Here is a 17,190-nt window from a genome sequence, read left to right as displayed (position 1 = left end):
ATTTTATTAAAAATCTGAGCCAGATAGGTATAGGAAACCCTAATTTAGTTTGAAAGAGCATTTAAATCTGCTTCGACTTATTTATAAAAAATACATAGTGTTGCATTTGAAATAACGAAGTTTTTATGTAAAATAAATATTTTAAATAGATCAGCAATTTTTGATACCCCTGTATACATTTAAGGAAGGAATAACATTTTTCTGTAAAGTTTATTTCTCTGGCATAAAAGTCAGCACAAAAAATAATTCTGAAAAGTAATGTACAGGGTGTTAATAATCTATTCTATTGTAGCATGCAAATTTAAATATCTTTAAATATCTCAAAAACCAAAGATTTTAAACATATTTAACCCTTATAATAAATACCTTTTTTTGGGCCTAAGAATCCAAAAACGAAATAAAATACCGGTGTTCCATAAGAAAACATCATATAACTTTGGTATGGATCTTAGTTTTGAAACACCCTGTACATTTCAAAATAATTTTAAATTGTGCACATTACCTCCCTACATATACCCATAAATATTTTGTTTCTACATCTTTCCCGTTTTCGTGTAATCAACCGAGGCGAATGAGGTGCGCCACACTCAGATGCAAAAAAAACGTCACGGAGAAAATTTTGGTCAAATTTAAAGTGTTATATTTTTGTTATTTTTAGCCCTATTTTTATGATTTTTTTTAGCAAGCTGTATATAATTATATCAACTTTAAATCTTATACTCAGTTTTTTTATAAATTTTAGTATTTGACATATTATACAGGGTTACTCGAGGGGTTGTTTTTTACCTTAACTTTAAAACACCCTTGCAATAATTTCGCATCTCAATTTTCCTAAATTATAATTTTACGGTCAGAACCATGTCTCCTGAGCATTTTGTTTTTAGATCATGTCAATACATACTTTGGTTAATTTTTAAGAGCGAAATGAACTTGCCACCAACAATTTGCAATTTTTTTTTCAATTATCATTTCTTTTTGAAGTTATTTTTGAATATGACAAGGCGGCTTTGGTGATTATTGTGAACTATACACTACTATGAACTGCCCATCATGTTCGACGTTTGGGAAATGCTTGGCAAAAGGGTTAAGGGTCGCGAAGCGTTACCAGCTTCATTAAATGAACTTCACTTCCTTAAAGAAGAATTGGAAAACATAATAGTCTAAGAGCTAGCAACGTTTTCAAGAAAGTATTTTAAGACGTCTGGCTCTTTGATATATCTTCTATTATGCTCTCTGGAACAGCGTGTAGGCCGTCTGGCTGCCGATACACGTTGCGTTCACTACTGCGCATCCAAAGAAGATTCTCTATTTTTCACTTAGCGCTTTAAATTCTAGTATTGAATAAAAGTCGAGTAAGTCTCAATTAGCTCAGCGCGTAGAGCTTTCGCCTATGAAGCGAAGGTCAGTGGTTCGATACCGGCTGGGGTGCAACTTTTTTATTTTTTTTCGTTTATATTCTGATAGCAAAGTATTAAATATTTGCTTTTTTATCACCAGAACGGATAGCGTTTATGGGTTTATGATCCGTAGTGTATATAAGTAGAATTTGATACTTTCATTTGTTTTGAAGGATTATTGTAGTAATTAATTATTAGATAGGTTTAGGATGGTCTGGCTGCCGCGCCGGTAGGTTGCGTTCACTACTGCGCATCACATGGGTACAGGGTGTCTTATTTTCGTGCGTTTTTTGGGATTTGGGATATCTGGGATTTCTCGTTTATGAGTGGAGATACAATGATGCGTTTTTTTTCACATTACTTTTCTAGTTTTTTATGTAACTAAATATTCTACCCCTAGATTTGCTCATTTTCTACACATTAACATTAATCAATCTTGTTTAAAAATTATTATTATTTTATTTAATTTAATTTAACCAGATAATTTTGTTTTCCATCGTTAGCTTAACAAACTGAACTGAAAATAAACTTGTGTAGCTTTTAGATAACAATCTGTTAAAAAAGTATTATTAAAATGATTATTAAAATAATAAACAACAGCTGAAAAAATATTTTGAAGAAAGACAGGCAGAAATTACCTTCATAAAGCATTAAAATGTTAATTTTTATATATTATGTTTAAATCTTTAAAATGAAATTATAAACGAGAAATCCCAAAAAACGCACAAAAATGGGACACCCTGTACACATGTGATGCGCAGTAGTGAACGCAACCTACTGGCGCGGCAGCCGGACCATTCTAAACCTGTCTAATAATTAATTACCACAATAATCCTTCAAAACAAATGAAAGTATCAAATTCTACTTATATACACTACGGATCATAAACCCATAAGCGCCATCCGTTCTGGTGATAAAAAAGCAAATATTTAATACTTTATTATCAGAATATAAACGAAAAAAAAAATAAAAAAGTTGCACCACCAGCCGGTATCGAACCACTGACCTTCGCTTCATAGGCGAAGGCTCTACGCGCCGAGCTAATGGAGTCTTGCTCGATTTTTATTCAATACTAGAATTTAAAGGGCTAAGTAAAAAATAGAGGATCTTCTTTGGATGCGCAGTAGTGAACGCAACGGGTATCGGCAGCCAGACGGGCCGCATGCTGTTCCAGAGAGCATAATAAAAGATATATCAAAGAGCCAGACGTCTTATAATTGTTTGTTTTCCCGACGTTGCTAGCTCTCGTACTATATGATATTATATGCAGCCTCAATGACAGTATGAACGCCATGAACGGACATCTACAGGCAGTTATAGCAACCAAGGGAAGTAATACAAAATATTAGGGTATTTTTTACAATTTTTGTTTTCTGTTTGTGTACTTGAATATTACAGATTTTTTCTTAAATATCCTTAGTTTTGTTATCGTTATTAATGTTTATTAAAACCCGAACTGTATCGTTAGTTTTTAACATTATAAAAATTTAGTATAGAGTATCCAAGACAGCGCAATATGACGTTACTACAATAGTTACCAAAACCATCCCGTCATATTAAAAAATGACATCAAAAAGTAATGATAATTGAAAAATTGTAAATTGATCGTGATCAATTCATTTCGCTCTTAAAAATTAACCAAAGCATGTATTGACATGAATCAAAAAACAAAATGTTCAGGACTCATGGTTTTGACCGTAAAATTATATTTTAGGAAAATTTACACACGAAATTATTGCACAGGGTGTTTTAAACTTAAGGTGAAAAACAACCCCTCGATTAACCCAATAATAATGCCAAATATTAAAGATTATAAAAACCGGAGTTATTAATTAAAGTTGATATAATTATATACATGATAATAATAATATAAATCATGAAAATAAACAAAAATATAACACTTTAAATTTGACTAAAAATTTCTCCGTTGCACTTTTTTTGCATCTGAGTACTATAAACGATACAGAAAGTGAGGTTAATTAATGTTATTTCACCAGTGACTAAAGAATCCAAGGACAACTAACACCCGAGAGCAAATTGTGACGTCACCAAACAGTGCCGTGGCACATATTTTTCTTAACCTAGCTGTTTGAGTTTGAAGAGATATTTATATTTTTTGATAAATGTTTTGACTACGCCTATGGTTTGGTTTGGTTTGGTTGTGGTATCATACTAATTAATTACGAAAAAAACGTATTAAAATGTTAACAAAAGGTACAAAACTAGTATCGACGTATAACACACATCAAGTACATATAATATCAGAAAAATAATTATCGAATTCAATAAGAAAACTAAGAAAACGCTAAAAAGGTGGAGCGGACTGTTTATTTACCTATGAAACGTAACTCCTGGCTCTTTCTTATCGCTGCTGCTTTTACACTTGAAAACTGAACAACTAATCACCATTGTAATAAAGTTTATACATAGTTCACTACACACAAACTATTAAAAATCGCTAAAATTGTCACTGGTGACCAGCTAATGACTCATTCGTTGCCACCAAAAGAATGGCGTCTAAGGTCACAAATTCTGTTGCAGCCCGTATATGGGCGTTACATGTCCTTATATTCTTTAGTCATTGTATTTCACTGACCAGCTAATGACTCATTCGTTTCCACCAAAAGATTGGCGTCTAAGGTCACAAATTCTGCTGCAGCCCGTATATGGGCGTTACATGTCCCTATATTCTTTAGTCATTGTATTTCACTTTTCAATGTTCTACATATTTTAGTGTAGCCATTTCTTCGTAGCTGTCTTTACAAGTACCGTATGATCGAAAAAAAAACGGCGTCCAGTTGGCTGGGAAATGGACGATCAATGACATTTCCCATATAAATTTACATATAAAATGACAACGATCTTCATTTCATAGCCGACATTTTCATTTCATCGCTGACGACGTTTTTTCTCGATCATTTTAAATCACTTTTAAAACCCAAATTGGCATTATATTATTTTGCTTTTATTAAAATAAAATTTAAATAAATATTTTCTAAAATAATATACAATATGTCCCCGGATTGTCTTTACAAGAGGAAAAACTTTTTTATTATTGATATTTCGGGAAAAATGCATTCTTCAGAAAAAGTTTTGATTGTTCTTAAATGATTAATCTCGTTTATACTTTTTCAAATTTCCATACCGTTTTAGAGAAAATTAAAAAAACATGAAAATATGGTGGAATCATAGATAAATGCAACAAGTTTAGATTGGAAAGCCCGTAAAAATTTTAGGTCGCGAAATTATTTTGGGTCGCGACCGTTTTACGCGATCTGGCGCTGCTATAGCGGTCGCTAAGAACCACGGCAAACAAAAACAGAAATAATTTTCTCTTGTCAAAGTCAGAATCTTCAAAAATCATAATAATCTTTCAAAATCTAAACCGCTGTCATTAAAGAAATTCTGAAAAGTGTTTATAGCGTCCATTTTCAAAGTAATAATTGCTATCTTGTGAGTTTAATTCAAGTTTTATTTACTCCAACCGGTGATAATTGTGAAAAAGTGACATTAAAAAGCTGTGCTGTGAACTGCAAAAACCATCGTGGATCGTGGCATAACGTTGGTTTCCAATGTTTTATAGGTATTTCATACATGCGTCCTTATATAAAATAAAGTTTCTTGTATGCAACACACTGTCTTATTTATAAAATTAAACGAAAATAATAATAAATTTGAAAAAACAATATTTGGCGATATAATTCCGGAAAAAGCCGAACCGCTCCGAAATTTTCAAAAGTTTTGGGTCGCGACCGTTGCAAGAATATACCTTATGGAGAAAATTCAATCTAAAAACATTTATCTATGGGTGGAATTTTAAGTCTTAAAAATCAAAACGTGTTTCTATGGTAATATAATTTCGATTTCATTCTTTGATAGGTTGTTATTGACAGAATTATAATTAATGCCATATTTTTGCTGTTTTAAAATTACAGTTGAGGGTTGGAACCTTTGGTGTTACACAGCAAAATAAAAACACTAAATCACCACAATACACCAAAACACTTTTACTTTTACACTGAACGCGCGTTTCGCTAACCATGTTAGCATCATTAGCAGATGATTATAAGCAGTTTATAATCATTATATATATTATTATACATTTATATATCGCGTCCAGTGTAAAAGTAAAAGTGTTATGGTGTATTGTGGTGATTTAGTGTTTTTATTTTGCTGTTTTAAAATGTTAAAGAAGCACAAAATTTATTTAGTTGAATGCTACGGAAAGGGTGATAATAGTTATAGGAAAATGTGATACTTTAACAATAGCAAAACATATGACGTTAATCAAAATTAATAATAACCATCTCTCAAAGAACGAAATCGAAATTATATTTCCATAGAAACTCGTTTTGATTTTTAAGGCTTACAAAAAAATTCAACCGTTTTTTAATTTTCTCTAAAACGGTATAGAAATTTGGAAAAGTACAAACGGGGATTAACCATTTTAGAACAAGCAAATCTTTTATGAAGTATGCATTTTTCTCAAAATATCAATAATAAAAAAAGTTTTTACTCTCGTAAAGACAGTTTGGGGACATGCTGGATGTCATTATATTGAATATTCTGATCATAGTTTTTAAAAGTTTTTCTAACCAAATATTTGTTTATCGGTGGTTATGTCATATCCTTATATACTTCCTGTTCAAAAAGCTTTGATTAAACAATTTCAATTATTTTCAATTATTATTCATTTAACGCTTTTAATAGTGATGGGCAAAACTGTTATTTTTAGATAATAGTTGAAACTGTTATAGTTATTTATAAAAAACAGCTTAAAATAACAGCTTAAAATAACACGTTTCTTTATTTTATTGCTAAATATCTGAAAGAGTATGAGGCGGTCACCGCCAGGCGTATTAACGCAGTTGCAAGTTGCAACAATGACGTGCTCGGTGGTAGTGTTTCCAGGGTGTCATAACATTTCTAAATATCGATTGTTATCTAAAATACCTCTCTAAAAACGGTGGTTGTTTACAAATTAGCGCTGTTTACAAATTGCGATATAAAAAAGCCAAAATGCCGCCATTCGTCTATACCTATACATTCCGATCTACCTACGCCCTGCCCCTCGATCCGCGTAGATCCTAAATTGCGTAGCAGTGTACAGGGGGCATCTCACTCGACGGGCGAGAAGCTCTTAGTTATGATTTTACCATTTGCGGTCAAAAAATAGCAATATAAGAAAATGTGTAGTATATTCTTCATAAGTAAACCACTACTACTGCCGTTACTCGCTGACGAGTATTTGACACGCATCAAAAGATGGTTACGGAAGGCGTTTCCTATCATGAGCTTTTCTGTGACTGAAAAGCCCGATACGTGATGTTATCTCTCTTCCGCACTCCGGACATTCAAAAATCTTATTACTTTGTTGCCTCTTTACTTTTTGGTTGTCGTTATTAACTGAATTTACAATTCTCCTCCATTGCGTTCTATTGTGCGCTGCTTCCTCCCACTGATGCTGCATACTTATCCCCTTTAAGTTTTCATGAACAACATCCTTGTATCTTTGAGTTGTCCACCCGGTTTCCTCTTACCCTCTACAAGTTCACCGTAAAGAAGAGATTTCGGTAGACGGTTTTCTTGCATCCTGCATACGTGGCCAGCCCATCTTAAGCGAGATTTAGTAATCATGACTTCAGCGCTCTCGCAGCTTGCTTTTTTATGGACTGATACGTTTGAGACATGGTGGTACCATTTGATTCTTAACAGTTATCTAAGGTGTCTCTGTTGCAACTTGTTTAATGCGCTCGTGTGCCGGCGGTACGGCACCCAGGTATAAGTAAACCATCTACACACTAGAGTTCGAATTAATTTTACACTTAAACTAGCGTGTACCCGCGACTTCGTTCGCGTCGAATTATTATTTTGTAATGGTGATGATAAAGCAAAGCAAGAATTTCCATTAACATACAAACTGGATAAAATTTTCTCACATTTGCCAAAAATAAGCTTTAAACGTCGAGCAGTTTAAGCAGAATCGTGGTTAATCAATTACTCAACTTTTTGGAACACCCTGTATGATTTTTTAAAAAATTTCAAAATTTGTAAAAAAACAAAATAAATTAAGCGTGTCCAAGCGCTTTCCCGAAAGACTAACCGTTTTTTAAATAACAAATATTGTAATATTTGAGGGGCGTTTTCACCCTCTTGGAATTTGAGATTCGAGAAACCCCTCCTTATCGAAACTCTACACCCCACAGTCAATCCGTTTGCCAAAAATCAGCTTTAAACGTCAAGCAGTTTAAGCAGAATCATGATTACTCAATGGTCATATTTTATGAAACACCCTGTATATATTTTTTAAAAATCTTAAAATATGTAAAACAACAAAATGAAATATACGTGTTTAAGAGTTTTTTTCGAAAAACTCACCAGTTTTTAAATAAAAAATATTCTAGTATTTGAGGGTGGTTTCACCCCCTTAGAATTTGAGTATCGAAAAATCCCTTCTTATCGAACCTCTACACCCTAAAGTCAATCCGTTTTCCAAAAATCTGATTTTTACGTCAAGGGCTTTAAGCAGGATCGTGATTAATCAATGACCAGATTTTTCAAAACACCCTGTATACATTTTCCAAAAATCTTAAAATATTATTCTGAAAATTTTTCAGAATAAATAAATACCTAAATATTAAAACTTAATAACCAAGTACTGAAACATACAGCGCCATAATATCTCGACCTCCGCCCGTTATGCTCGTAACAGGTTGAAACTGCTGATGGTTGATGGTATCTAAAACAACTGATGCGTTATTCTCCTACCTGTTTCGAACCTCCATCGACAATCGACCGATGCAGCAGCGTTACTTTTCCACTCCGATTATCTCGACCGCCGCTCTGTTATAACAGGTTAAAAAACAACGTAGCTAAAACACTTGATGCGTTATTCTCCAGCCCGTTCCGAGCCTTCATCGACAATCGACCGATGCAGCAGCGTTCCTTTCCCACTCCTGTTATCTCGACCGCCAGGCGTTATGCCCGCAACTGTTTCAAAAAAGCTGCTTCTTTTATATCCTATTATTTTTAAGCTGTTGTAAGCCCAACACGCCGCGCCGTAGCGCATACCCCACTCCGTTGTCCGTTGTATCTCGCCGCCTGTATCGATGGTCGTCGAAATAACATGTTTTCCATCCATACTAGTTGTTTTTTGGAATTGATTCGAGCATCATCGAATTTCGTGGCGGTGCAGAGCGCCGACTTCGTTTCACGAACAGTCGATCTCTGCGTGTAGTTATTTTATATCTGTTATTTTTTAAAAGTAGTAACGGTTGCCTTATGTTATTCCTAAATAATTGTTAAAAAATAACAGATAGTTAAATAACAACCCATCACTAGCTTTTAATATTTGCAAAATAAATTTTAATAAAAATAAACAACTACTAATACATTCAATGTAAAAGAGTCTGATGTCAGTCAGTCTGGCGCAATTTTAATCAATACAGAAATATCAGTTAATATTTAATGAGACCTTTTTTTGAAAAATTCGCTATCAGTTGGTTCAATATCGTTTTGCGCAAGCTCAAATAGCTCACACGAAGAGGTATAGGTTTTCTAGAAAGAAATATGTACATACAAAAAATGCATGTTGGAATTCAGATGAACGTGACACCAGTGATGGGTAGTGGGTAAATACCCAACGGGTAGATAAATAAAATTTGGGATATACTTGTACAATTAGATAAACACCCTAATTTTATAAAAGGAGTTCCTGACAATCGCATTGTAAATACCCGGTATAATACCATGAAAATTTTGATGTTCATCTAAATGTACAATGTTGATAAATTGGCGCCCAACGTGGGACAATAAAAAGTGTAAAAATCGCAGAATTGTTCCACAAATCCGTTATAACGTCTTATTAATAGAGACAAAGTTGTATATGATCACTTATGGCATAGCTTTGTCCACGAAGTTTACAGGATACTAAGATTCTATAAGTAAAAATAAGTATGTTAGTTGCAGACTACAACTTACTGGATAGGTGGCCTGGCCAATGAAATTCGAGTCTCCAAACACGTCCTCGTCTTGAACGGAAAAACGTAAGAGAGCAAAATGGGGATTGTAGACGGTAAATTCGCAACATTCGTCGCGCCATATTGGACAAAAACCGTTGTCTGATATTTTTTTGGTGGTGTGTTTGATGCCCGAGTCAAAAGAAGCTCCGATTATCTCCACTTCTACTGTAGGACTTGCCATGCCTTTTTTCGACCTGTAAGAGACATTTTTATTGAACTAACATAGGGTGATTCTTAAATCAGTGCAAAATTTTTAACTAATATCTCGACCATAGGATACCTTAGCTATACAGAAGCGACAGTAAGCGTCGACTCCTTTGACGTATATGTGCCAAAATTTCTGATCTTTAACTCACATATTTTGACAATTATTAAACTCACTTGTACACTCAAAACAAGTCTAGAATTTTAGCGAAATAAATTTTCCAATATACTAGGAAAAAAGGAAATATTAATAAGGGAAGGGCATTGAAGCTGTGCTTTTTTTACGTTTTTTACATTTTGATGTAAAATACAAGTGAAAAATAAATAGAGAAAAAAATGGCATTTATCTTCCTCCTCAACCTATACTTTCAATAATTATATAGCCATACATTTTCAATTCTATACAAAATAAAAAATATAAATAAAAAACAAAATATAAGGATATAAATTAAATTATTACAGTAATCATTAACAAAAAATGTTAAAGAAGCCTTACTAATTCGAAAGTTCTTTTGTACTTTTTATAAAATGTTTTTTACACATAAAATACGAGTTTTGTTAAGGCTCTTTACACGTTTATTCCTGAAGTTAACCATGAATTAATCAAATGTTGACAACCGATGTCAATAAAGTTATAGCCTATATAAGAAATAAAGTCACTTAACATTTGGTGCACGAAAAAATCGAGTGTCGCTTTTGTATAGTTAGCTAATTCTGTGACGAAAGCTTGTCCAGCAAAAGAAGGAACTATTGTGACAGACGACGTCCAAAAATGACAGAAAATAGAGTCTACTTTTGAATTAAAATGCCAGGCACGATCTAATTTATTTTTATCACCAGTATAAGGTACTAACCTGCAAAGATGTCTTCCTGCAATGATCTTGATAGAAACAGTGAGAGGATGGACGCCTGGAAGCGTATTTTTATCGTTTGGATCAAAATCATCCCTGAAATGAATTAAAAAAAAATTGTATACCTTTTCTGATTGTCAAGATGAGAAAAAATATTTTTTAAATAATAATTTCTGATTGTAGGCTTGTGATTACCTGTACATGAACTCTGGTTTGAGCAAATAACCGCAGGCTCCATTGTCTCGAAACTTTGCCTGATTCAACTGCATCGGTTTGTCACCGGTTTGATAATTTAAAGCTACCATTTGAGATCCGCAGTTCCACATATTTATCGGGTTGTAGTTGGAAGAATCGATTCTCAAACCATTCGGATAGATTCTCGAAAATTGTACCTAGAGTAAATAGAAACATTTTAAATATTAATTACTTAACCATCATGTATATATATATAAATATTATTATATCTACTATAATTAAGACAGTTTGGACAACGATCGTTCAATGTTAACCGAGATCAGTTCATTTTGTTTAGAAGATTTCAAGTAGGTTTCGAAAATAGTAATTTTATTAATTTCAAGTAGATGTGTTTGGCAGTGATTTATTTTTGGTTGTGTTTCAATTAAAGTTTAGATGCACATATCAGTTTTAGTAGTAAACTGAGGGGTGTCTCACTGTTGGAATTACATGTACATTTTTTTGACAGTCGTCATCAGGCGACTATAATTATACGGCAGACCTAGGTAGTCTTCTTCGCAGTCATTGACAAACGCTAAAAATTATATTTTGGCAGTACATGTACATTTTTTACCCAAGTGAGACAACCCTCGTAGTAAACATATTAGTAAGAAGTTGATTTGAATTTTGTTTGACACACAGTCAACTTTTATGACTTTTATATACATTATTTTTGACAGTGATCGATATCCATCAACAGAATCATAACCACAAAAGTAAAACGACATTTATTAGAAACAATGTGCAGTGATTTACGAAGTGAAGTAAAGACGAACCAGAAACCTCCAAATCTATTTCAACATTTTATTAAAACAAACAATTTAAACATTTTATTAAAACAATTTATTAAATAAAGACTCCAAAAAAACTAATGATTTCAAACTGCACTCTGTGAAGCCGAACCTGTGAAATGGGTATATTAAATCTTCTGAAGGAATTGGCATAAATCGCTCAGCTGGGAAAGCATAAGCGTAGTGTGCAAGCCGGATTTTGAATTATCGATCGACATTGGCTAATCGATATTAGGAATTTTGGAGTTGCGCTATTGCGCCTGTGTTTGCCTAACAGAAGAACTTATGTGAAATATACATGGACCGGTTATCTAGTCGCCTCTGACTCGGCTTCAATTCCAACGCACTGAAGGTATAGGCGACAATCCATATAGTATTTAACTAGTTAATATATGATTTCACTCCGTTCAAACGTGCAAGAAAGTACAATATATCACGTAATCAGTGTCGCCAACTCAGTTGGATAATTGGTAGTTTTTGTCTTGCAATAATTTCAACAAATAAAACGCCATTTTTAGCCTCAAATCTAAATAGATAGGTACATTGTGAATTTCCAACAACCGATACACTCATGCCATTTTTAAACCATCAAAATCATCTCAAAAGACAAATACCCTCGCCAGAGATTTACACAGTGTATTTCGTATCATTCATTCCGCATATAATGCTTTTATTTTAACTGTGAATTCGACAGCCGACATCCAAAAAATGACAGAAAAAATAATTTACCTGTAAATTAACAGACACAACGACTATCTTCTATTCTCTCGTTGGGTAAACTATACTGATGTTTCAAATGAAGCTACACTGCTATTTCCATTTTTTAAAGCCTTGTTTAAGTTATCACATTGAAACCGAATTTATTACGATTATTTAAGTTCCTTACCTGATGGTACTTCAAAAAGAACGCCTTTTCCACTTGACACATCAACTTCTCTGCTTTGGTCTCCGGAAATGATGACATCTCATAAAATACGAACCCTTGTCTGGCTCTATCCAGATTGAATGAGATCGAACGACAGTAAATAATGATGTTGGACAATTCTTTGGCGATGCGGTAGGTTCGTTCCATTTCTCTGTGTTGAATTTCTTGCTGGGTGGCCTTCTGGGTAACTTTCTTGATGTCCAACAACCATTCGTTTGCCTTCAGAAAAGGCAGTACAAGAAATTACTATTAAAAGAACAAACACCCAAAGGAAATAATGTAAATAAATTAGTTAACGGATTAGTTAAATTAAAGTTTTACCTTATAAAATTAAAGTAGCCGAGATATACAAACCAGATGTTAACAGAAAAACGCTAGGTTGCCACCATAGATAAAAGACTTATACTATTAAATAGATAGGCAACTTATAATACATTTCAATTTTATTATACAAGGGCGCCTCTGGTAGACGGAGGAAGAAATACTAATGGAAGAGAGGGGTGCGGGGAAGGGGGGTTGTTTTAGTTAATTTAAAATAAATTTAGACATTTAAGAACACTTTGTGTGCTTTTAATTAGGTATGAACATATTATAAACGATAAATCAACTGAATTAAAAGCATATAAAGTGTGTTTTATATGTCGGATATTAATTAAAAAATATGGCAAAAAATACTAGAAATAGTATATATTAGCGTTATTACAGTTATAATTTAATCTTGGCGGTTTTCAGCTCAATCTTACAACGCCATAAGATAGCAGGCAGTTTTACATAATTTTCTCCCTTTGAAGTGAATTGGAAACGGCTAGGTATATAATTTTGGTGTAGGCAAGATTCCCAGTTTGTTTCCGTTTGGGACCTGAAATAATAAAAACAAATTAAATCAGATGTAATCATCTGCTGATCATGCTAATATAAAACGCACGTCCTTAATTCCTTACATGCACCGTAAAAAAAATTAAATAACTGCTCTGCAAGTAGCATTTATTAGCAGTACTAATTTAAAAATCTATAACTGTAAGTAGATATGTTTAATTTACTTACCATTGTATCCTTCGGAAACCAGGTGTACAACAATTAAACTCCTTGATAAAAAATAATTAAGAGTTATTACAAAACACAAATTGTCCCACCATTTTTAAAAAACATTGTCTAAAACAGAATACTGGCAAAAAATCTGAAGGAATTTAATTTTACAATAATTCGACAAATCAAAACGAAATCAAACCGTAAAAACACAACAAAAGCGTCTCTGAGTGATTCTCTGTTAGTAAACTATAATTGATTGTTGTCGAATATTGACATTTGCACTGCTAATTTCCATTTTTTAATAGCCTGCATTTCAGCATATCACATTGAAACCGAATTTAATGAACTGTCATTTCATTTAAGTTCCTTACCTGATGGTACTTCAAAAGAACGCTTTTTCCACTTGACACATCAATCCAAATCTGCCTTTGTCTCGAAATGGTGATGACATCTATTTATGGTAATCGCTAACCCCTTGTCTGGCTCCCTCATCAGCAGATTGATATGAGATCCGTAAAAACACAACAAAAGCGTCTCTGAGTGACAGTTAAAAATCAAATTTTATTATTGTCAGATATTGACATTTGCATTGTTAATATTGACAGTTTTAATATTTTGCGCCTCTGCATCTTGGAGGAAAAACTATTTTTAATGAACTGTCATTTCCATTTAAGTTTCCCAGCCATGGTTGCCACTTATTTATTACTAAACCCATCCAAATTAGCCTTAGCAACAAAATGGAGATGTTAACTATTTATGGTAATCGCAAAACAATTTCCGATGCACGTGATCAACTTTGAGTGACAAGCGATGGCGACAGCGCTGCCAGATTGTGAACAATATATTTATTATATCATTTGTTATGATTTTTACGTTTTATTTTTAATTTAGTAACTAATATTTTAGTAATTAATTTTGTTTTATAGCTTATTTTTATTACATATTGGCAAAAACTAGTCCATTATGAAGATTATTCTAAGCGTTATTATGGGTTATTTATTTATTTATTGATGCTCAACCTTACAACGCCATAAGTGGTAATAACAAGTAAGAGGGTGCTATTAATGCACAAACTAATAATCACAGAATTTCATAAAAACTAACGTAGAAATAATTTTGAAAGTAGTGTAATGGCTTATCAATCAAACTTACTTCTCTGACTGTAGTCAAGAGTAATAAAGGACCTTTATTGTCACGTTCTCGTTCAAAATAGTATCAGGGAAGCTACAAGCTCTTTGATTCGACTGTTTAAATGCTTCGGCATATTTTCAACACACAATTTCAAGACATGCAATACAAAAACTCGAAAATTTAGTTCTTAAAAGAACTGTTTGTGCTTTTAAGTACAATTTAAAAAAAAAGGCTATGAAAATAGGCAGAAGAACGAGAATTACTCACAAAGATTCAACAACAACACGATATTATACAAAATAATGACTGACATTGGGATAATTGTCAAATAATAAACAACCACGTTGTTGAAAACGGCGCAATGTGACCAACATAGCGAAAATTCGGTTTAAACTAATTTTTGCAGCTTTAATCTAAATAAAATATCTGTTACAATCATTTGCTCTATAAAGTCAAATGAAGAGCTGCTTGCTGCTCTTAAATTATACAACAAATTTAAACATTTTTTTAACAGTTTTTTTAACAACAAATTTAAACAGTTTATAGACTTTAGTGTCAATGTCGATATTATTGATGACGTGCATCGAAAAATGTTTTGCGATTACAATAACTTAAAATACTCAGTATTAACTATTTAACTTAAAATACTTCTAGTTATGTCGGTCCTACATGCTTTTGGCGTAAATAGAGATATTTATTTATTTTTAAATATTTTTATGAAGATCAACAGCGTGCAAATTTATTAAAAGGTTCTTATTGTTGCGTTCACGAAAAATGCCAACCATTTTTTAAGTAATTTATTTCAAACGCTGAAGAGGGGGCGCTACTATCAAGTTGCTACCCCGCGCCCCGGTTGATTGTAGATTCGGGGCTGATAAGGATCCTGAACCTATATCCTAAACTATCAATGACGACGTCAGATATATTGAAAACAAGATTATATATGTCGTCAAATCAAACTGTAAATAAACAAACGGTTTGTTTGGTTTGGCTTGTATCTATATGTTGACTCAAAACAAATCAATGTATAAGGTTTTTCTATTTCTTATACGTCTAAGAGAAAATACTTACAAATTCGGACGGAACAGCAATATCAAAGGCAAAGGTTTGTTTACTTATTGCTTGTATCTATATGTTGACTCAAAACAAATCAATGTATAAGGTTTTTCTATTTCTTATACGTCTAAGAGAAAATACTTACAAATTCGGACGGAACAGCAATATCAAAGGCAGTAAGAGCTGTTGAAGTGGTAATTCGTAGAACACATTCAAAACCAGGACGTTCTTCACAACGTAGCAAATCAACAACTGCACCATTCATGTCTAGAGAACCCTGAACGACACTCTAAGGCAGGAAAAATAATATATCAGACATAATTAAATTAGAATGGCAAATGAGATGTTACCCCATCATCTTCTTGACTCGGTCCAGCAACCTCTATCTCTTCCACGTATGCTGCAGGAAAATAAAATTGTTTGGCTCCTCCATAGTCACCCTTCCACCATTCGGGATTGTCGGGGGGCTTGGTGACATTTGTGATGATGGCGTGACGACAGAATGACAGTTCGTCCGGCATCTGAGCCTTGTAATCGTACCTCGCCTTATTGAAAAGAAAAAAACAATATTTATACTTTTTTCACCTAACAGTCTCTACGAAGCAATCCGTCTGATTCAGTGTTAATGAGCGTGAGAACGTTTTTGGGTGAAACCGATCAGTATACAGGGTGGCGCCTTTCATACGCCGCAGAAGCTCCAAGGAGAGCGGTAGTTTATACCGAATTGAAATTTTGGCAGCATATGTAGGTTAACTAAAAGCATTTTAAGGTGCGTATTCATTATCCGAACGAACGAACGAATGAAAGTGCGGTATATTTAGATGGAGACCGAACGCATGCGGCCGTCCGTTCGTTCGTTCGCTCGGCCATCCGTTTCGAGTCGGTACATCAAAGGCGTTCGGTATCGTACGGTCCCCGTCCATACCACTAGCGAACATTCGTTCGTTCGTTCGGATAATGAATACGCACCTTTACAAAAAAATATATAGAATTATATAGGCTGTCTCTAAAAAAAGTTACACATCAAAGTTGTGTTTTTTCTAATGAAACACCCTATATATGAATTGATTTTCGTATTCTAGGAAAAAAATAAAGGTGAGTTGTATTGAAGAAGCATATACCTAAAATCTAAGGATTTTGACATATTTCACATTTTGTGAAAATGCAGAGTAAATGTTAAATTTCGATAACAGCTACCTAAATTTTAGTTGACCTTGTATAGCCTGATATTTAATTACAGTAACCATTGTATGTTAAACCAAATTGAAATTTGACCTGGAAAGTTATACAGGGTGAGACAAAATTAATATGGAACATTAGTCACTTTTAAAAGCAAGTTACTCTTTTATTTTAAATGGAACACCCAGTATATTTTTCCGGTGTTCAATGGGGAATTTATATATCTTCAAAATATTATTAAGGTTGGCTAGCCCTCATTAGGTTGGCTAGCCTTCATTATTTGAAAAAATCTAGGGTGGCTGATGATATACATACCTTGTGTTAATTAGCTAGACGAGATCAAATGCTCAAAATGCTTAATTTCCTGTTAAC

The 17,190-nt window shown here is 33.4% G+C and overlaps 1 protein-coding gene across 2 annotated transcripts in view; it reads right to left on the bottom strand.

Annotated features, from left to right (window-relative positions):
- The window catches only part of LOC115878143 (1-phosphatidylinositol 4,5-bisphosphate phosphodiesterase gamma-1), a 92,130-nt gene that overhangs the window by 14,547 nt on the left and 60,393 nt on the right, over positions 1 to 17,190 (bottom strand). For both annotated transcript variants that reach the window (XM_030894522.1, XM_030894521.1), the window contains exons 15-20: positions 15,990 to 16,184; positions 15,785 to 15,928; positions 12,385 to 12,642; positions 10,669 to 10,865; positions 10,477 to 10,569; positions 9,378 to 9,612 (exon numbers count right to left, since the gene is read on the bottom strand). In XM_030894522.1, the coding sequence (XP_030750382.1) occupies positions 9,378 to 9,612; positions 10,477 to 10,569; positions 10,669 to 10,865; positions 12,385 to 12,642; positions 15,785 to 15,928; positions 15,990 to 16,184 (1,122 nt within the window). The remainder of the gene's footprint in view (positions 1 to 9,377; positions 9,613 to 10,476; positions 10,570 to 10,668; positions 10,866 to 12,384; positions 12,643 to 15,784; positions 15,929 to 15,989; positions 16,185 to 17,190) is intronic.

Source organism: Sitophilus oryzae, unplaced genomic scaffold, assembly GCF_002938485.1.
Source record: "Sitophilus oryzae breed Bouriz unplaced genomic scaffold, Soryzae_2.0 scaffold_1500_pilon_pilon, whole genome shotgun sequence".
NCBI lineage: Eukaryota > Metazoa > Arthropoda > Insecta > Coleoptera > Curculionidae > Sitophilus > Sitophilus oryzae.
The sequence above is the reverse complement of the archived record's forward strand: the minus strand, read 5'-3'. Positions and strand labels throughout refer to the sequence as shown.